This window comes from Cherax quadricarinatus, chromosome 85 (genome assembly GCF_038502225.1).
Source record: "Cherax quadricarinatus isolate ZL_2023a chromosome 85, ASM3850222v1, whole genome shotgun sequence".
NCBI lineage: Eukaryota > Metazoa > Arthropoda > Malacostraca > Decapoda > Parastacidae > Cherax > Cherax quadricarinatus.
Genome location: NC_091376.1, coordinates 4,959,300 through 4,982,311, shown reverse-complemented (window position 1 = coordinate 4,982,311; position 23,012 = coordinate 4,959,300). Strand labels below are relative to the sequence as shown.

The 23,012-nt window shown below is 38.5% G+C and overlaps 1 protein-coding gene across 18 annotated transcripts in view; it reads left to right on the top strand.

Moving 5' to 3' along the window:
• l(1)G0196 (inositol hexakisphosphate and diphosphoinositol-pentakisphosphate kinase) overlaps window positions 1-23,012 on the top strand; it is a 1,071,245-nt gene that overhangs the window by 338,442 nt on the left and 709,791 nt on the right. Inside the window, exon 8 of one of the 18 annotated variants that reach the window (XM_070103280.1) lies at window positions 1,110-1,133. The exons of 16 other annotated variants lie outside the window; for them this stretch is intronic. In XM_070103280.1, coding sequence (XP_069959381.1) covers window positions 1,110-1,133 — 24 coding nt within the window. One more of the 18 variants, XM_070103290.1, reaches the window with a different exon arrangement.

Genomic DNA, 23,012 nt, shown 5'->3' with positions numbered 1-23,012 from the left:
TTTAATCCAAAAATGGTCAGAGTTTTTTTTTTCTCATTATGCACTGTGTGCTGCAGGATTTTTTTATATGGTACACACTGACCACACAGACCCATTCTCTCATATGTGGGCCTACCAGCTTTCTCCTGCTTGATTTGAAGCTGCTAGAATTATTGAGTATATATACGTCTGAAACATTGGGTCGTAAGTCATGTACATGTATGTACAACCAAAATAGTCAAAGGCTTGATAAGAAAAAATAACAAAATTATTTTTTGAAAATTCTTGGATTCTGTGGACTACAGCTTGGACCCTCAAAGGACTAAGTCTTCATTTTTCTAGGTTTGTCAGTTTCTCAAGGTTTCATTAGTTTCTTATCATTAGTGCCACTGCCACCCCACCCCCGCCTCCTCTTGCATTCTCTCTCCCTCTGAATGCCTTGCAGCTCATTATGGGATATTGCATTTGTTATTACTTCCATAAGTTTTGTTTTTACCAATGACTGATGTCTGGCCTTTCCTGAATTATGACTGGATTAAGTTCTTTACTTTTACTTACAATTCTGACTGCATTTGTATGCCATACTTCTATTCTTGTTGTCTCCAACAATTGACATCTTAATTTTTTCTGTCCTGTTACATTTTGAGAATGCTGGATTCAGTTCTTCTGTGGGATGGGAAGGATGTATGTGAGAAAGATTTTTTAGATTTTGTTTCCAGAAATGTTAAACCCACATGGGTGTACAAATGCTGGAGGCCTAAGCTTTCATTCACCAAACATGGCCGTGTCTAATCAGTCAGAACATTGGTAAATATCTACATGTGTGAGAGATCATGGTGGGAAGGGATGGAAGGGTTTTTGAAGAGAAGTAGTGTAGGGTCGTTATCTGGGGTGGCTGTTATGGGTAGGTAGGGAGAGCAATTGATGGCAGGAGATGAACAGTATTAATGTTATATCTATGAGCACAGTTATTGAAGTTTATAATTAAAATTTCATTCTTTTTCATATTTGTACAGTAGTTAAGGAATATGAGTATGGAATACATTGCCTGAATAATTTGAGTTTTGCTGTAAATTTTACCTAGTAGTGAAACTGCTTCTCAATTTTTTCATTTATTTTGTCATTAACAGAACACCAGGAATAGTTACGTCCAAGTAAAATAGCCTGTCCAGTACTTCACATTCGTGATAAGATGGATTTGTTATTATATTTTAGTTTAAGCATGTTTTTTTTTAGTGAACTTTAGTTTGCATGTTTCACCATCAATCTGCTTTCATAGCTAATAACAGTAATAGTTATTATTATTGCTGTACTTGTTTTGTTAGCCCACTTGTTTCTGTAGTTGATGTATAGCAGTGCTCATGATAGTCCAGTTGTTGCATGTGATTGACTCAAGTAATTACCAGCTGATTTTAGTACAAACCTGAAATACAAGTCAAGTACTATCAGCAAGAGTGTTACCACCAAAATTTTATTATTTATGAACATAACTAAGGCAGGTTTATTATTATGCAGTAGGTCCCCAACTTATGATGTTCCACTTTTATGATGTTTGTACTCCAGAACCAGTTAGTTACTTACAAACACAGACTTGCTTTTCTGATACATGGTAGTACTTAATTTGCTGTATTTTAACAATATCTGGCTTATATTACATTCATAAGAAAGAGAGATAAAGAAGAAAACAGATTTGGGTATGATAAATTTAATGAGCACATTTTGAATTTCCTCCATAAACCATGCATATCGTAAGAGGCAACTAAAATGCTGGGAGCAAGGGGCTAGTAACTTCTTCTCTGGTATAAATTTCTAAACGTAAAAAGTTTATTTTTTAGGTCATTGTGGCTAATGCATTGAAAAAAATAACAAAATCCTATGGTTGGTTTTCAGTTTAAGTATCTTGATCCATATCATAAGAAAATGGACACCCAGTCATAGGAAATTAAGTTGTACAAAGACAATATTGGAACTAGGGGTGGAGAGAGAGAGAGAGGGAGGGAGGGAGGAGGGGAAGAGTAGTGGGGAGATGTGTATTCATAGATTCACTTGATATTTAAAAGTACTCTTTAAATATCATGCTAAACTACTATTGTGTATATTTACATTCACAAGACAGAATGGCCAGAAAGAAAACTGATGTGACAAAATAATGAAGGCTTTGGAATAAATTAAAACGCAGATGTGGCATGTACAGACTTTGCCAAGGCATTCGACAAAGGAGATCATGGAGTGATAACCCACAAAATAATGTCAGTAGATATAACAGAAAAGGTAGGAAAATGGATATGCAGTTTTCTAATAAATAGAACATGTGGATTAGTATTAAACAACACAAAATCTAGCTTTATTAAAGTAAAAATTTCAGTAACCAGTTGCACAGTTATGGTACCTCCTCTTAACAGATACACATAAAAACACTAGCCACATCTTTGTATCATCCTTTATGGAACATATCAATCCAAACATGAAAGTCACTTTGGTAGAAGACAGAAAATTTGCAAGCAGATATCAACAGTCTTGCAGTGGGGAATAGAAAATAACCTGATGTTCAGTGGTGACAGATTCCAACTACTGACATATAGAATGAATGAATAACTCAGAAAACTAAATACAAAAATGCTTAAAGACCATCTCATAGAACAAAAGGAACATGTAAAAGACTGATTAAATAATATCAGATGACCAATCATCTAGAGAATGCAAGAGAAATGCACTGAAGGCCAGGAAAATGACAGGGTAGAAGATGAGAATTCTCAAAGCAATAGAAATATTGCCAGTGGTGACTATTCATATCACTTCTACTATCTCATTTAGAAAATTATTTGGTGTGGATTGCCCCTTTAAGGCAGGAGAAATATTAGTTGGAAAACATAGATTGTTTAAGGCCAAACTACAGGGAATGTATTCTCTGGAGAGACAAAGTAATAAATATTTATGTGGAAGGTACTTAAGGGCTTAGTCCCAAACCTTCACATTACCATAACATTGCATTGCATTGAGAGAAACAAGAGAAAGTGTAAAATAGACACTATGAAAAACAGGGACACTATGGAGACACACTGCCAACATCTGACATATCAAAAATATTGCAGGAACAATTGTAGAAGTTTTCAGGTGGAAACTGGATCACTATCTCCACTAAGTGTTATATTAACCAGACATTGATGGGAGTGTAGACTATTAGTCCATCAACTGCTGCAGCCTGGTTGAATAGGCAATGAACACAAAAGCCTGATCCTAGACTTTGCTGCAAGTGTAAAAAAATTCTCAAAACTGGGCACAGGTGTATCACTGGTGTGAGAGTGAGCATGTTTCTAATGAAATCTTATGATTAGTTTTCAGTTTAAATATGCACCCTGTCAAAAGAAAATGGACACCCAGCCAGATAAAGTGTGACTGAATTTTGGATTTGATTTTTTCTCAGTTTTATGCATTCTGTTTTTTGCATTAAAGTGTTTATCACTGTATGTAGAAAGGAATAGTACTGAATGTAAAATATTGAGTAAATATTTTTAGTAAAAAATAAAAGAAATCAGGGAATATTAGCTCTGGAATACACTTTCAGTTATAACATAGATGTCTGTAGGAAAATAGGTTCTGAGTTCTAAACAATCGAATTATGATTTTTACGAACACATTAATGTCGTGAGTCGGGGGTCAACTGTATTTGTAATCCATGCAGGTGGCAAGCTTGGTTACATGAATATTTTTTTATTGGCATTAAATTCATTGATTAAAAACTTTGGTTAATCACACTGTTCAGGAGTATTATATTAATAGGTTATGACCTGTTGGAGTGTAAGCAGGGTAATATTTAGTGAAGGGATTCAGGGAAACCGGTTATTTTCATATAGTCGGACTTGAGTCCTGGAAATGGGAAGTACAATGCCTGCACTTTAAAGGAGGGGTTTGGGATATTGGCAGTTTGGAGGGATATGTTGTGTATCTCTATACGTATATGCTTCTAAACTGTTATATTCTGAGCACCTCTGCAAAAGCAGTGATAATGTGTGAGTGTGGTGAAAGTGTTGAATGATGATGAAAGTATTTTCTTTTTGGGGATTTTCTTTCTTTTTTTTGGGTCACCCTGCCTCGGTGGGAGACGACCGACTTGTTGAAAAAAAAAAAAAAAAAAATGACCTGGTAACTAACCCTTGAAACATGACAAATAATGTAAACATCCATGGTTTATCTGAAGTTTATGTAAAGATGGCCAGGTGGATCCTCATCCCTTTGGCTAGATTTCAGATCATGTGTTCCTGTTAAATGCCTGTTTGGACTCGCTGCTCAGGCTGTCGATGATGAAGTCTGGTCTTTGACAGTACCTTGGGACCAGCAATCTCTGACGCCATCAAAATTTTGGATAAACTGTTTGTTTGTTTACAAGCTTTGTGCCAGTCATCAGTGCTCGACCCGATGCATATACAGCATTTCTTTTCAGTATTCCACATTTTTGTTGGCTTTTAGTTGAGCCACTTTTCCATTTGCTGGTGAAAATTGCTGGCTGGTAGAACATAATGAAAAATGGCTCAGTTTGAAGTCAACAAAAACAGGGAACACTGAAAAGAAGTGCTGTACAGTGGACCCCCGGTATTCGATATTAATCCGTTCCTGAGAGCTCATCAAATACCGAAAATATCGAAAAGTGAACCAATTTTCCCCATAAGAAATAATGGAAATCAAATTAATCTGTGCAAGACACCCAAAAGTATGAAAAAAAAAATTTTACCACATGAAATATTAAGTTTAATGCAATAGAATAATTACAATAACAACATTAACAGTAGAATATTAACAATAGAATAATAACAATAGAATAATAACAATAGAATAATTGACACTTACATTTAATGAAGATCTGGTGATGATTGCTGGGATGGGAGGAGGGGAGAGTGTCGAAGTTGTTACTGTTTAGAAGGGGAATCCCCTTCCATTAGGACTTGAGGTAGCCTCACCATGCCTAATCACACTATGTATGCCACTACGATTCTTAAATCTTTCAAACCAACCTTTGCTGGCCTAAATTCACTCACATCACCACTAGTTGCAGGCAATTTCTTTACCAAATCGTCATGCAACTGCCTTCATTTCAATAGTCATTAGCACCTTTTTTCTCGAAGGGTTGGCACTAGAAGTTTTCTTGGGGCCCATGGTGACTTATTTTGCAGAAACAAGCACCAAAAACAGTGATAATATGGAATATACCGAATGTATCCTTAGATGCGCGCACACTGCCTGGCTTGTAAACACTGGCACACACGGGGCAGTTCAGGCCACATGTGGATACGTCTTGTACGAATCGCATCGAATACCGGGTTTTCGATCGGATACCGAGGCGGAATTTTTGTGTTAAAATGCATTGAATACCGGATTTATCGAATACCAATGCCATCGAATACCGGGGATCCACTGTATATGCAAGGTTCTCCTGTATCTTCTACAAAAGACCTGGCTTGAGCATGATATTAGCAAATATGGTACACAAATAACCCGCACATAAAAGAGAGAAGCTTACGACGACGTTTCGGTCCGACTTGGACCATTTACAAAGTCACGCTAACCAGAAGTGGAGCAGGACGGCTATATATAGGCAGGAAGAGGTGGTGGTAGTGGTGGTAGTAGTAGTAGTGGTAGTAGTAGTAGTAGTAGTGGTAGTAGTAGTAGTAGTAGTGGTAGTGGTAGTAGTGGGGAATAAGGAGGACGAGCCAGTCAAATACAAAGGAAGGGGAGCACTGCAAGGGAGCTAGGTGCCCACAGATGGAGAGCAAGCACACACAGGTGGGTGAAAGGGGAAAGTGGTGAAATAAATAAAGAAGGAACAGAAACACGAGACAGATGATGATGTCCTTGATTTCCTTAGAGAGAAGGCCCATGAAGGGTTTCTACATCTCCCTATACCTACTGATGTCTTTCTTGATCTTATCCGCCTCTGTGTGGACTCTAATTCCTTTTCCTTCCAAGGGAAATATTATTCTCAAACCTTCGGTGTCGCTATGGGCTCTCCTCTCTCTCCTGTCCTTGCTAATCTTTACATGGAATACTTCGAGACTGTTCTTCTTCCTACCCTCGATGTGCAACCTTCACTCTGGCTCCGCTATGTGGATGACATCTTTGCTCTGTGGCCTCATGACTCCAGTCTCTTCCAACCTTTTCTTGAAGCTCTTAATAATCTTGCCCCTTCCATTAAGTTTAAAACCGAATGGGAATCTAATTCCTTGCTTCCTTTCCTTGATGTCCATGTCCACCGCTCAGATACAGGTTTTTCCTTTTCCGTTTACCGAAAACCTATGCACAGTGGCATGTACATTCACTACTTTTCCTATCATGCTTCCCCTGTCAAGAAAAGTGTTCTTATCTCCCTCTTTCTCCGTGCCCTCCACATCTGTGATCCTCAGTTCCTTCCAGCAGAAATTTCCACTCTTCATAATTCGTTTTCCCGTCTTGGCTACCCTTCCCATTTCATAGACTCTGCCCTCTCACATGCTAAACGTAATTTCTTCTCTCCCAAACTCTCTACTCCTGGGAACTCTTCTATCCTCTGCCTTCCCTACATTTCCGGTCTTTCTAATCTCAACAATTCTCTCCGTCCCTTAGACATCAAGCTTACCTTCCCCCAGACTAACACTCTTCGCACTAATCTCGTTCATACCTCTCCTCCCTCTACAGATGTTCCTGGTGTCTACTCTATTTTTTGCTCCTCCTGTTCTCTTCAATACTTCGGAGAAACTGGTCGATCTCTTTCTGACAGACTTAGGGAGCACAATAATAGTGTTAGGCTTGCTGACACTAACAATGCTCTTTTCTGTCACGTCAGAGATCATAGCCATCCTATTGACTGGTCTTCTGCTAAAACTGTCTTCCCTACTTCCAACTCGAACAGTCGCCGTCTAGTTGAATCCTCTCTAATACACAACTTTCCTTGTATGAATCTTAGCCCTGGCTTTGTCTCTGTAGATGCCTTCCTCTCCCACTACATTGTAAAATGCTCCAAACTTCAGAACAACCGTGACTTAACCTGACTCCTCATTTTTCTTTTTCTTTATTTTTTCTTTTTCTTTTTCTTTTTCTTCTTCTTCCTCTTCCCCTTTCTTCTTTCCTTTTTCTCCTCTGGGTTTTTTTTTTCTCTCTTCTGTCTCGTGTTTTTGTTCCTTCTTTATTTATTTCACCACTTCCCCTTTCACCCACCTCTGTGCGCTTCCTCTCCCTCTGTGGGCACCTAGCTCCCTTGCAGTGCTCCCCTTCCTTTGTATTTGACTGGCTCCTTGTCCTTATTCCCCACTACTACCACTACCACTACTACTACCTCTACTACTCTACTACTACTACCACTACCACCGCTACCACCACTACCACCACTACCACCGCCGCCGCCACCACCACCTCCACCTCCTCCTCCACCTCCTCCTCCTCTTCCTGCCTATATATAGCCGTCCTGCTCCACTTCTGGTTAGTGCGACTTTGTAAATGGTCCAAGTCGGACTGAAACGTCGTCGTAAGCTTCTCTCTTTTATGTGCGGGTTATTTGTGTATCGTTCCAGTCATGGTATTGTGCCTTTTTTTGTTATAGCAAATAGGGTAATATTAACCCTTTCAGGGTCCAAGGCCCAAATCTGAAGTGGTGCCCCAGTGTCCAGAATTTTCAAAAAAAAAATTTGTTATTTTTTCTTATGAAATGGTAAAGAATCTTTTTTTGAAGGTAATAAAACAAAAAGTACGAAATTTGGTGGAAAATTGATGAAATTATGCTCTCGCGAATTTTGATGTGTCAGCGATATTTACGAATCGGCGATTTTGCCGACTTTGACTCCCATTTTAGGCCAATTACATTATTCCAGTAAACCAAATTCTTAGCTATTTCACTAGTATTACTTCTATTCTATCGATTGAGCACAAGAAATCAGCAAGTCAACTGTTTCAACTACAAATTAAAGTGATCGGAAATTGTTAATTTGGCCAATTTAACACAAAGTTCAAAATATTCCAATTTCAAAATAGGGTCCAGAATAAACAATGTAGGTATTCCTGGAACTAAACTAACATTTCCTCTGTTCATTAGTTATGTTTTGAGGCTTTACAAATAAATTCCATTTTTATTTTTTATTCACATAATGAATTTTTATTCACACCAAAAAGTTGAAGATTTACTGTTATGCAATACTGTAATAATTGTATAAATATCATCACCATATTTGTGAATGCATATTAGACCCACCAGCTGGTGTGTATTAGACTTGTGAGGTTGTTTGTTTACTCTTGAATATCGGCAAAAAATTAACATTTCTGCTACTTTGAGCTCAGTTTCAAGCCATTTCCAGTGCTAAAACCAATCAAAATCATTTCTATTTCTGTAATATGTCTTCCATTCTATCAATTGAGACCAAGAAATCGCAAATACAACTATAAAAAACATACGAAAAAACACTGCAAAGTCGCTGTTTTAATCGAAAAATCATGATTTTAGTTTTTTCTCTCATTATACACAGTGTGCTGCAGGATCTGTTTTATGTGGTGCACACATACCACATAGATGTATTCTCTCATATCTAGGCCCAAATGTACAACTCACAGTTTATCAGAGTGAGCTGAGCTCATGACGTAGATCTACGGTTTGGACCCTGAACGTAAAGCCGTAGATCTACGGGACGGACCCTGAAAGGGTTAAGTATATTTCATTTCTGATTCTGTTGAAGGATATATAATTTACATCTTCACAATGACTTGTTAGTAGGAATTTTAAAATAATGACCAAATAATTTACCAAATCAGCCATTTTTCACCAAGGTAGTGTGTTCCAAGAAAGGAAATATGTTCACCATTGTTTATTCAATAGCAGTCTGCCTAAAGTGTGAAGCTAATGCAAGTGACTCTGAACTGCAATATTCCCACTTATTGTTAGTAGTGCAGGGACAGTACTTCCCACTTCCAGAAGAGATATTGTGTCAATATATGAAACAATGAAAATGAGATCTAGCAAGAATGGAACTTGGATAAGGATGTCTGATGTTACCATGATGGTCTTATGTATATACAGTGGTACCTCGAGTTACAAACTTAATTCGGTCCAGAAGGCTGTTCGAGTGCCATTACCTAACGAATTTGTTCCCATAAAGAATAGTGCAAATTAGATTAGTCCATTTCAGAACCCCAAAAATACACTTACACAATTGTTCGAGTTGGGAGCTGTTCGGAACTTGAGGTACCACTGTATAGGCAGGGTTGTAAGAAATAAAACTTTCCTTGGGTTAAAAGAACAGTGATTCTTGTTTCCTTCCTTTGAGTTATGAATTGTTGTGTGCTGATGATGCAGTTCTGTTGAGAGATTCAGAAGAGAATCTGTGGAGTTTGGTTGAAGAGTTGCAAGGCTGTGTTAAAAAAGGTAGTAAAATGTAAATACTGTTCAGAAAAGAGGAAGTTAATGATAATAAAATTTAGTTTTTAACACAACGGCCATTGTAGACTGAAGTAGAGTGATTCACACAATGAAACATGTTCACCATTATTCATTCAACAACTGTCTTGACAGAAGTATTCAAACATCACAGTTCAGTTGACCCTTCACTCTGCAACATCTCAATCCTTCCAGAGTGCAGGCACTGTACTTTCCATCTCCAGGACTCTAGTCTTGCTAATTGGTTTTCATTAATTTCTTCGTAAGTATTACATTGCTCATACTCCAACAGCTCATCAAGCCATCAAACTTGCTCATCTCCATTCACTCGAGTCTAACATGTTTACACAAGCCTGTGTATGTTGAAGACCCTAACACCTGAAACCCCTTTACACCTCTCCCTTCAAGCCTTCCTGGTTTGGCACCAACCCCTCCTCTCTTCCAACCCCAGATTACTGTTCCCTTTCGGTCAAGTTATTCTATTCCATCCTCTAAATGCCTATTTACCTCAACCTCTTTTCAATCCTCTGAATTTTACCAAAGGTATAATTCAAAATTATTTGCATATTACTCACACCACACATTGCTCTCAAACTTACACATCCACTGCCTCCACCCTTCTTACTACAGTGTTTCAAGTCATGCCACACACTCATTGAAAATTATTAATCCTACTATTTTCTTGAACATTCCCTTTTTTGTCCTTACAGATAAACTCTTTCTTTCCACAGATTCCTCAACACATCACCTACCTTTTTCCCCACTTCTCTTCTGTAGTTCACCTCATCTTTCAAAGATCCAATTGCTGATGTGCCTGCTTTCAAATTGCTAAATACATTTACTTTCTTCCTACTCTCTCCCTCCAGTCTCATTTCAAATCTTTTATTGCCTATGCTTTTTGGTACTTTCATTATATTTAGGTTTTCTTGTTCACATTGAATTTTCTTCTTTCACCAACCTTTACAGTTTTCTTCAGAAACTCCCAAAAGAACTGTGTCATCAGCAGAGAGCAATGTTATTTCTAACTTGCACTTTTTTATCAGATTCATTATCTTTTAACCCCACACGTCTCCCCAACGCCCTTGCTTTCATTTCTTTTACAATCTCATCTATATAAAAAACAACTATGGTGACATCACACATTCCTGTCTAAGACCTACTTTTCCTGGAAATAGTCCCCCACTCCATCCTACATTCCTTAACCTGAGCATCACAATGCACCTAAAAACTCTTTGCTTCTTTTGGTAATCTACTACCAATTTCATACATTTGCAACAGTATTTTTACTCTGCAAATCTTGTTGAATGATGCCTTTTAGTCATGTTTGGAGCCGTATTAAACTAAGAAAGCTGCATTACTGTGGCAATACTAGTGCACATGCACAGTGCACTATGTACCAGGAAAGGATGATCATTCATATGAAATTCTTGGGTACATTGTAATAAATTAACCCATCCTCATTTAACACCATTTTCTTAAGCATTATCCAACATTAGTTTCTGAACATTTCCTGCACACACACACACATTTATATTTATATTTTATTTTAGAGTAGGTTAAGTCATGTAAACATATTGAGTAAAAACACATTTTCCTTAAATAAGCAAATTAAAAAATCTATCCATTTCTTTATTGTATAATTTATGCCTATTCTTGACTTCACTATTATTAGCAGTGCTTGTTGTTGACATCGTTTATATACAGGGATGCCTCATTTTAAGGTGCTTCACTGATTCAGCACTTTTTAATTCCAATAGACCCTTATATTACATGGATTTATTTGGCACATTTTGGTTATTACACTATTGAAAAATTGAGGCATAATTTTATACAACACTTTGTAAAATTAACTTAATATGGTTCAGTTTATGGGAGGGGAAGAATTTGGAGCATTGCCTGTGGGATATTTCCTTTGCTCAGGCCACAGCCTGGCTGTGGGTGAGACCACTGTCTCCGTGGGGCTGCACTGGGCTTCAAGGCAGCAAAGGATCGCTTCGCCTTGCTCCTTTGCGGTAATGCGTCAGGTGATTTCAAGTGTTAGCCCATGGTTATTTACAGCTCTAAGAGTCCTAGTGCTTTGAAAGGTGTAGATAGAAACACCTTACCAGTAATTTGGAGGTCAAACTAGTCATCATGGATGACAGAGGAGATATTTATTGACTGGTTTAAGCATCACTTTATTCCTGAAGTCAAGTTTTACCTGCACAGCAAGAACCTTGCTTTCAAGGCTCTCTTCATTCTTGATAATTCCTGTACTCATCCAGAAGCTTTGCTGGATGTGACCCCACATGTAAGAGTTGTATTTTTACCTCCAAATACAACATCTTTAATACAACCACTGGATCAGGGAGTTATTAAGTCATTCAAGTGTAACTACACAAGAAAAGTGATGAAAAAGCTAGTTGCATCAGTGGACTCTTGACTCCAACCTGGCAGTACCAAGCTTCTGGAATAATGTATAATGTACTGCAGAGTAAAAGAAGCCAGAGAGCCATTACAGAATTTATGCACACTCCAATACAGCCATTGACTTTAGTACCAGAACTTCAACCATCCAATTCTGCTGACAACCAACAACCATTCACCTCAGCCCAGTAGGGCCACACCATGCATCTCCACTTTCTTCACAATCACTGACATACACCAGCATCCACAGTTTAAGGTAAATATTATTATTTCTGTTGCATTGGTAGTCTTAAACAACAAAAACAACATTATCATTGTTATTTTTGTATGATCTGGATGTCTAAAAAAATGTTCTTTGGCTTTTGAAAGGGGATCCCAGGAATATAACCCTATTTTTCTATGTAAGTTCTTTAGTTTATTTTATTTCTTTTTATTAACACATTGGCTGTTTCCCACCAAGGCAGGGTGGCCCAAAAAAGAAAAACTTTCATCATCATTCACTCCATCACTGCTTTGCCAAAGACATGCTTACACTACAGTTATAAAACTGCAACTTTGACACCCCTCCTTCAGAGTACCAGCACTGTACTTCCCATTTCCAGGAATCAAGTCTGGCGTGCTGGTTTCCCTGAATCCCTTCATAAATGTTACCTTGCTTACATTCCAACCTTTCCTAGGCTGACTCTTACCCCGCCTTCCCTCCACTACAGATTTATACACTCTTGAAGTCATTCTATTTCATTCCTTCCTCTCTACATGTCCAAACCATCTCAAAACCCCTCCTCAGCCATCTGGATAATAGTTTTGGTAACCCCGCACCTTCTCCTAATTTCCAAACTACGGATTCTCTGCATTATATTCACACTATACAATGCCTCCAGCCTTCTCTTTGTTGCAACATTCACCACCCGTGCCTTACACCCATACAAGAGTGTTGGTATAACTATACTCTCATACATTCCCCTCTTTGCTTTTATGGATAAAGTTTTTTGTCTCCACAGACTCCTCAGTGCACCACTCACCTTTTTTCCCTTGTCAATTCTGTGATTCACCTCATATTTCATTGACCCATCTGCTGACACGTCACATCCACTCCCAAATATCTGAATACATTCGCTTTCTCCATACTCTCTCTCCAATCTGATATCCAGTCTTCCGTTACCTAATTTTTTTGTTATCCTCATCACCTTAGTCTTTCCTATATTCACTTTTAAATTCCTTCTTTTACATACCCTACCAAACTCATCAACCAACCTCTGCAACTTCTCTTCAGAATCTCCCAAAAGCACAGTGTCATCAGCAAAGAGCAACTCCCACTTTGTGTTAGCTTCTTTATCTTTTAACCCCACACCTCTTCCCAACACCTGAGCATTCACTTCTCTAACAACTCCATCCATAAATATATTGAACAACCATGGTGACATCACACATCCCTGTTTGAGGCTTACTTTTACTGGGAAATAATCTCCCTCTTGCCTGCATACTCTAACCTGAGCCTCACTATTTTTGTAAAGACTTCACTGTTTTCAATAACCTACCTCCTATTCCATACATTTACAACATCTGCCACAATGCTCCCCTATCCACCCTATCATATGCCTTTTCCAAATCCATAAATGCCACATAAACCTCTTTACCCTTATCTAAACACTGTTTACCTATATGTTTCACTGCAAATACTTGGTCTACACACCCCTACCCTTCCTAAAGCCTCCTTGTTCATGTGCTCTCCTGCTCTCCATCTTACTTTTAATTCTTTCAATAATAACTCTACAGTTATATTACACGGATTTATTTAACTTGGCATTTTTAGGAACATAACTTCCGTGTAATATGAGGGTCTACTGTATATTTACGTTTATTAGTTTTGACGCTTACCTTGCTCTTAAGATGGTTTTCAGTGGTAACATATTTTTTTATATTTATTACTTTTGCATTTTTTAGGCCTACTTCTATCACACTTAATAAATGATATTATAAACATATTTTTTTGGCTTTTATGTGCACTGGAAAGTGAAAAAAAACTTGTGATTTGCTTTAGGATGGCAGTCTGGAACCCAGCCTGCTATATTAACGAGGTATGCTCATAAAATGATTCAGTATAATACATACCAAAACAAGTTTATTTCAACATTATACATTGTTTATACACAAATGGGTGACACTTGAGAGCATGTTGAGTGCCCATAGTTAAGGAGAGCATGTTGAGTGCCCATAGTTAAGGAGAGCATGTTGAGTGGCCATAGTTAAGGAGAGCATTTCAGGCAAGCTTGAGCCTAACTTAAGGCTACAAGGGTATATCATTGTGCATTATACAGGTATATCATTGTATGTTAGGTTATATCTAGTAAGTTTATAGGTGCTATTTTTTACATTAAATGAGGGAGGGATGTCAGAAAGTGAGGAGAGTCCAAAAATCACTAGATAATATTAGTATTAGCAGTGAGGTAGTAACACAACCTTGGAAGGCAGGTGGTAGAGGTGGCCTGTGCATGGCAAGAAATTTGAAAATCTTGACTCTTGGTACACCTCTCCCATGTATTATTATGAGTTTGTAAAATAATGTTGATTAAATACAGTGGACCCCCGGTTAACGATATTTTTTCTCTCCAGAAGTATGTTCAGGTGCCAGTACTGATCGAATTTGTTCCCCTAAGGAATATTGTGAAGTAGATTAGTCCATTTCAGACCCCCAAACATTCACGTACAAACGCACTTACATAAATACACTTACATAATTGGTCGCATTCGGAGGTGATCGTTATGCGGGGGTCCACTGTATTTGGGTATGCTGTAGAGAACATTTATTAATGAAAATGCACAGAGCAGGGTTGTGCTAAGTGATGTCTGGTACTACTACTCTCAGCTGACTTGGCTTTTTATTTTGCCACAAAGCATACAATATTAGGTTTCTGCTATCTTGCATCAGTCACTGCTCTTACTAATTCCATACATATGCACTACTTTTATCTCCATACACAATCTCAATTTTTTGTAATATTATACTGCTTGTTAATTTTTAAAACATTCCTCCTCTTGCCTCTAGCAGTGTTATAAATTCTGTTCCCAGACGTCTTTTTAGTTTTTAAGTAGAACATATACAGTGGACCCCCGGTTAATGAAATTTTTTCACTCCAGAAGTATGTTCAGGTGCCAGTACTGACCGAATTTGTTCTCATAAGAATATTGTGAAGTAGATTAGTCCATTTCAGACCCCCAAACATACACGTACAAACGCACTTAAATAAATACACTTACATAATTGGTCGCATTCGGAGGTGATCGTTATGCGGGGGTCCACTGTACAGTGTTACTTTAAAATAATACTTGTACAGTATCAAAAACAGAAACTAGAATATTTTTCAGTGGTAGAACAGTGTAATAGGATACAAAATAATAGGATACAGTATAATAGGATACAATATAATAGGATACAATATAATAGGATACAATATAATAGGATACAGTATAATAGGATACAATATAATAGGATACAATATAATAGGATACAATATAATAGGATACAAGAGAGGGTATTAAGTAGTAAAGCTACAAATTCAAATCAAATCAAAATTTTATTTGAAAATTTTTTACATGTAATCATAAGTGTGATACATGAGCATAAAGCAAAGTTGTGAATTGCTAATACAGTTCATTAGTAACTTTAATGTTAATTAATGCTGAGCACTACACCCATGTGAGTTATTCAGCGCAGGATGTGGTGGAAGCTTGATCCTCCGTCTGCTGAGTGCGATGCAGACGCACAGTACATTAGTAATATTTATTAGTAATATTTTAACAAAGTCCATATTATACTCAGCATTTTGAGCAATATTTAACTTAACAGTGGAATTTTAATAAAAGAGTTTAGTGGTTTACAAGAAACTGTAATTATTTATTGCCAGTAATTGTTAAAAATCCTAGGTAGTAGGTTGGTAGACAGCAACCGCCCAGGGAGGTACTATCATCCTGCCAAGTGAGTGTAAAACGAAAGCCTGTATTGTTTTACATGATGGTAGGATTGCTGGTGTCCTTTTTTCTGTCTCATAAACATGCAAAATTTCAGGTACGTCTTTCTTGCTTCTTCTACTTACACTTAGGTCACACTACACATACATTTTTTTTTTTTTTTTTTTTTAACAAGTCGGCCGTCTCCCACCGAGGCAGGGTGACCCAAAGAGAAAGAAAATCCCCAAAAAGAAAATACTTTCATCATCATTCAACACTTTCACCTCACTCACACGTAATCACTGTTTTTCCAGAGGTGCTCAGAACACAACAGTTTAGAAGCATATACGTATAAAGATACACAACATATCCCTCCAAACTGCTAATATCCCAAACCCCTCCTTTAGAATGCAGGCATTGTACTTCCCATTTCCAGGACTCATACATGTACAAGCATGTATATACACACCTCTCTGGGTTTTCTGCTATTTTCTTTCTAGTTCTTGTTCTTGTTTATTTCCTCTTATCTCCATGGGGAAGTGGAACAGAATTCTTCCTCCGTAAGCGATGCGTGTTGTAAGAGGCGACTAAAATGCTGGGGGCAAGGGGCTAGTAACCCCTTCTCTTGTATAAATTACTAAATTTAAAAAGAGAAACTTTCGTTATTCTTTTTGGGCCACCCTGCCTTGGTGGGATGAAGCTGGTTTATTAAAAAAAAAATGTTAAAAATGATATGATAAGATTTACCTTAACCCTTTCAGGGTCCAGAGGCCAAATTTCAAAGTGTGCATGAGGGTCCAAGAATTTTAGAATTTTTTTTTTTATTTTTCTTACGAAATAGTAGAAAATCTTTTTCTGAAGGTAATAAAACAAAAAGTACGAAATTTGATGGAAAATTGATGAAATTATGCTCTCGCGAATTTTGATGTGTCAGCGATATTTACGCATCGGCGATTTTGCCGACTTTGACTCCCACTTTAGGCCAATTACATTATTAAAGTTGACCAAATTCTCAGCTGCTTCACTAGTATTACTTCTATTCTATCGATTGAGCACAAGAAATCGCCACGTCAACTGTTTCAACTACAAAATAAAGTGATCGGAAATTGGTAATATGGTCAATTTAACGCAAAGTTCAAAATATTCCAATTTCAAAATAGGGTCCAGAATAAACAATGCAGGCATTCCTAGCACTAAACTAACATTTCCTCTGTTCATTAGTTATGTTTTGAGGCTTTACAAATGAATTCCATTTTGATTTTTTACTCACATAATGAATTTTTATTCAAACCAAAAAAATAGAAGATTTACTGTTATGCAATATTGTAATAATTGTATAAATAATATCACCACATTTGTGAATGTATATTAGACCCACCAGCTGGTGTGTATTAGATGTGTGAGTTCGTTTGTTTACTCTTGAACATCGGCAAAAAATTTAACATTTCTGCTATTTTGAGCTCAGTTTCAAATCATTTCCAGTACTAAAACCAGTCAAAATCATCTCTATTTCTGTAATACAATGGCCCCCCACCTTATGATATTAATCTGTTCCTGAGGGCTCATCATATGCCAAAATTATCGTAGGGTGAATTAATTTTCCCCATAAGAAATAATGGAAATCAAATTAATCCGTGCAAGACACCACAAAGTATGAAAAAAAAAATCTTTTGCCACATGAAATATTAATTTTAATACACATAAACTGACACTTGTATGGTATTGACACGTGTATGGTATAGGAGGTAGGTTGCTGAAAGCAGTGAAGAGTTTTTACGAGGATAGTGAGACTCAAGTTAGAGTATGTAGGAAAGAGGGAAATTATTTCCCAGTAAAAGTAGGCCTTAGACAAGGATGTGTGATGTCACCGTGGTTGTTTAATATATTTATAGATGGGGTTGTAAGAGAAGTAAATGCGAGGGTCTTGGCAAGAGGCGTGGAGTTAAAAGATAAAGAATCACACATAAAGTGGGAGTTGTCACAGTTGCTCTTCGCTGATGACACTGTGCTCTTGGGAGATTCTGAAGAGAAGTTGCAGAGATTGGTGGATGAATTTGGTAGGGTATGCAAAAGAAGAAAATTAAAAGTGAATACAGGAAAGAGTAAGGTTATGAGGATAACAAAAAGATTAGGTGATGAAAAATTGGATATCAGATTGGAGGGAGAGAGTATGGAGGAGGTGAATGTATTCAGATACTTGGGAGTGGACGTGTCAGCGGATGGGTCTATGAAAGATGAGGTGAATCATAGAATTGATGAGGGGAAAAGGGTGAGTGGTGCACTTAGGAGTCTGTGGAGACAAAGAACTTTGTCCTTGGAGGCAAAGAGGGGAATGTATGAGAGTATAGTTTTACCAACGCTCTTATATGGGTGTGAAGCATGGGTGATGAATGTTGCAGCGAGGAGAAGGCTGGAGGCAGTGGAGATGTCATGTCTGAGGGCAATGTGTGGTGTGAATATAATGCAGAGAATTCGTAGTTTGGAAGTTAGGAGGAGGTGCGGGATTACCAAAACTGTTGTCCCGAGGGCTGAGGGAGGGTTGTTGAGGTGGTTCGGACATGTAGAGAGAATGGAGTGAAACAGAATGACTTCAAGAGTGTATCAGTCTGTAGTGGAAGGAAGGCGGGGTAGGGGTCGGCCTAGGAAAGGTTGGAGGGAGGGGGTAAAGGAGGTTTTGTGTGCGAGGGGCTTGGACTTCCAGCAGGCATGCGTGAGCGTGTTTGATAGGAGTGAATGGAGACAAATGGTTTTTAATACTTGACGTGCTATTTGAGTGTGAGCAATGTAACCATTATGAAGGGGTTCAGGGAAACCGGCGGGCCGGACTTGAGTCCTGGAGATGGGGAGTACAGTGCCTGCACTCTGAAGGAGGGGTGTTAATGTTGCAGTTTAAAAACTGTATTGTAAAGCACCCTTCTGGCAAGACAGTGATGGAGTGAATGATGGTGAAAGTTTTTCTTTTTCGGGCCACCCTGCCTTGGTGGGAATCGGCCAGTGTGATAATAAAAATAAAAACTGACACTTACCTTTATTGAAGATCTGGTGATGATTGATGAGTTGGGAGGAGGGGAGAGTGTGGAAGTTGTTAATGTTTAGAAGGGGAATCCCCTCCCATTAGGACTTTAGGTAGCACGTCCTTTTCCGGGGTTACTACTTCCCTTCTTCTTTTAATGCCACTAGGACCAGCTTGAGAGTCACTGGACCTCTGTCACACAACATATCTGTCCATAGAGCTCTGTACCTCTCGTTCCTTTATGATTTGTCTAAAGTGGTTCACAACATTGTCATTGTTATAGTCACCAGCATGGCTTGCAATAGCTGTGTGAGGGTGATTTTCATCCATAAAGGTTTGCACTTCAAGCCACTTTGCACACATTTCCTTAATCTTTGAAGTAGGCAACTTCTTCAATTTCTCTCTCCCCTCCTCCGAAGCAGTTTCCTCAGGTCTGGCCTCTGGCTGTTGAAGATGATCTTGCAGCTCATCAGTGGTTAGTTCTTCATTGTCCTCCTCCACCAACTCTTCCACATCCTCCCCACTAACCTCCAACCCCAAGGACTTCCCCAATGCCACAATTGATTCCATAACTGGCATACGCTTCTCAGGGTTAGCCTCAAATCCTACAAAATCCCTTTTGTCTACACAATGTGGCCACAGTTTCTTCCAAGCAGAGTTCAAGGTCCTCTTAGTCACTCCCTCCCAAGCCTTACCTATAGTTTTACACAACTGAGGATACTAAAGTGATCTTTCCAAAACTCTCTTAGTCAATCGAGTGTCTGAGGTCACTTCAAAGCACTTTTGAAACAGCTTTTGTGTAGAGTTTTTGAAGTTTGAAATGACCTGCTGGTCCATGAGCTGCAGGAGAGGAGTGGTATTAGGAGGCAAAAACTTTACCTTAATGAGGCTCATGTCCCCAGAAAGTCGCTCTCCCAAGTCTGAAGGATGACCAGGAGCATTGTCTAATACCAGGAGGCACTTAAGGTCCAATTTATTTCCCAGGAGGTAATTTTTCACAGTGGGGGCAAATACATGGTGTAACCAGTCATAGAAAAAGTCCCTAGTGACCCATGCCTTAGTGTTTGCCCTCCACAGCACACACAAATTAGCCTTGAGGACATTGTTTTGCCTGAACACACTGGGAGTTTCAGAGTGATACACCAATAAAAGCTTCACTTTGCAATCACCGCTAGCATTAGCACACATTAAGAGAGTAAGCCTGTCTTTCATAGGCTTATGTCCTGGGAGTGCCTTTTCCTCCTGAGTAATGTAGGTCCTGTTTGGCATTTTCTTCCAAAACAGGCCTGTTTCGTCACAATTAAACACTTGTTCAGGTTTCAGTCCTTCACTGTCTATGTACTCCTTGAATTCCTTCACATATTTTTCAGCCACCTTTTGGTCCGAACTGGCAGCCTCACCATGCCTTATCACACTATGTATGCCACTGTGATTCTTAAATCTCTCAAACCAACCTTTGCTGGCCTTAAATTCACTCACATCACCACTAGTTGCAGGCATTTTTCTAATTAAATCCTCATGCAACTTCCTAGCCTTTTCACATATGATCGCTTGAGAGATGCTATCTCCTGCTATCTGTTTTTCGTTTATCCACACCAATAACAGTCTCTCAACATCTTTGAGTACATGCTATCTCTGTTTCGAAAACGAAGTTGCACCTTTTGCAAGAACAGCTTCCTTGATCGCCGTTTTGTTGGCCACGATAGTAGCAATGGTTGATTGGGGTTTGGTATACAACCTGGCCAGCTCCGAGACACGCACTCCACTTTTGTACTTAGCAATTATCTCTTTCTTCAATTCCATAGTAATTTTCACCTTTTTTACCGCACGGTTGGTACTAGAAGCTTTCTTGGGGCCCATGGTGACTTATTTTGCAGGTACAATCACTAAAAACACTGTGATAACATGAAATGCACCGATTGTATGTGTGGATGCGACCGCACTGGCTGGCTTGTAAACACTGGCACCCACGGGGCAGCTGAGGCTCGCTCAGGCCACACGTGGGACGCGTCCTGGACGAATCGCGTGAGGCAAGGCAAAATTTTTGCGTTAAAATGTATCGTATGGCGGATTTAACGTAATGCGATGCCATCGTAAGGTGTGGGTCCACTGTATATCTTCCATTCTATCAAATGAGACCAAGAAATCGCAAATACATCTATAAAACACATATGAAAAAACACTGGAAAGTCGCCATTTTAATCGAAAATTACGGTCACGGTTATTTTCTCTCATGCACTTTGTGCTGCAGGACTTGTTATATGTGGTGCACTCATACCACATAGATGTATTCTCTCATATCTAGGCCCAAATTTACCGCTCACAGCTTATCAGAGTGAGCTGAGCTCATGGCGTAGATCTGTGGTTTAGACCCTCAACTCACTTTCGTAGATCTACAGCACGGACCCTGAAAGGGTTAAGCTGTCAAAGGCACCAAAATTACATTCCTTTTATGTTGCAATTCTAAAATAATAGAGAATAATATTCTTAAGGTAATGACACCAAAAGTTAGTAAATTTGCCCAACACTTATGGAACTAAGAAAAGCGAGAAGTTGAAAGTCGTGGATCACTTGACTGCAAGTCACGCTTGTGTTTCATTTTTTCATATTGTCTATTTTTTTATTTATTTTTGCTTTATTTTTAATTGTAAACACTAGAACATGGACGCTAGTTGTGTTATCAAGTGTTTTCATACTCAAATTTTCTAACACAAAATTCCACGTTAGTTTACATAAACCTTTTCTAACCAATGTCAGCTCTTTGCTGTTTCTAACATATGTACACTGTGTATAAATATTCTATATGCTATTACAATTATTGTAGTGTGTAGAAAGCCTCAAAACAAGGTGGAAGGCACAGTGGTGTCTCACAGGACTTGAAAATGCTGAATATCTCTCTTTTATGTGAGGGTTATTTGTGTATCGTTCCAGTCACGGTATTGTGCCTTTTTTTGTTATTTAATATCTTATAGTGTTGGGTTGTGGAGGTTACCTTGTAGTGTCAGCACATACATAACATCTCTGAGGTTTTATTTTATTTTCAGTAGAAGGAATTGGTAGTGATTGCAATTATCATGCTTCAGACGAGATAATTTGTTAGGCTGGAGTTGTAATCTGTGAATTGGGTTTGAAGTAGTATTATGGGCATTCTTGGCATCAACTTCACTCACTTTTGTCTCAGATCTGTGAAACTCCACATTAGAAAGTGGTTAGTTGTGGTTAGAGAGTGATTTATATCTGGAAGTCATGGCTAGCAAATGCTGAGAGAGGTAGCTGTTCCCATCATGTCCTGTATGGGACAGGGCATTCTGTACACAGCTTGATTGTCTCATGTCTGGGCATTAATGTGCCATTCATGGCAAACTTAAAGGGGCATGTGAGTTTCCCTGTCTCCTATTATCATGTTTATTTTTTCCCTATAATCTACCTTGTCTATAATTACTATTGCATTTGCTTTGTCTGCTTTTGTAAGGTGAAGTCTACGATCTTTCCTTAATTCATATCCTTAATTCATGAATTAAGGAAATATCGTAGACTTCACCTTACAAAAGCAGACAAAGCAAATGCAATAGTAATTATAGAAAAGGTAGATTATAGGGAAAAAGTAAACATGATATTAGGAGACAGGGAAACTCACGTGCCTCTTAAAGGCACTTTGAATTACAGTGGACCCCCGCATAACGATCACCTCCGAATGCGACCAATTATGTAAGTGTATTTATGTAAGTGCGTTTGTACGTGTATGTTTGGGGGTCTGAAATGGACTAATCTACTTCACAATATTCCTTATGGGAACAAATTCGGTCAGTACTGGCACCTGAACATACTTCTGAAGTGAAAAAATATCGTTAACCGGGGGTCCACTGTATTTGTACTAGTATGTCACTAACATTCACTGCATGAACATACTGATACATCACTGACAACTTAAAGGTTAACTCTTTTATGGTGTCCCACGTAGATATACATTTTTGAGGTCAGTAATGCACACGTGCACAACAGCCACAAAGGAGAGTGAAGTTGGTCTAGGCCTTATGCATTGCAACAGCAAGCATGTCTTCAGGAGGAATGTAGTTAAAGGATTGGAATTTGGAATCAGAATGAGAGAATGGGTCTGTGTCATGAGTGTGTACAGTATAAAAAAAAAAAATTTGCCTCACACAGTTCATGATGGAAACAACCAGCCTCTGATGTTATGTTTAGGTTAGCCTTTCAGGGTCCAGAGGCCAAATCTCAGAGTGACAGCCAGGGTCCAGGAATTTTCAAAAATCTTTTTTA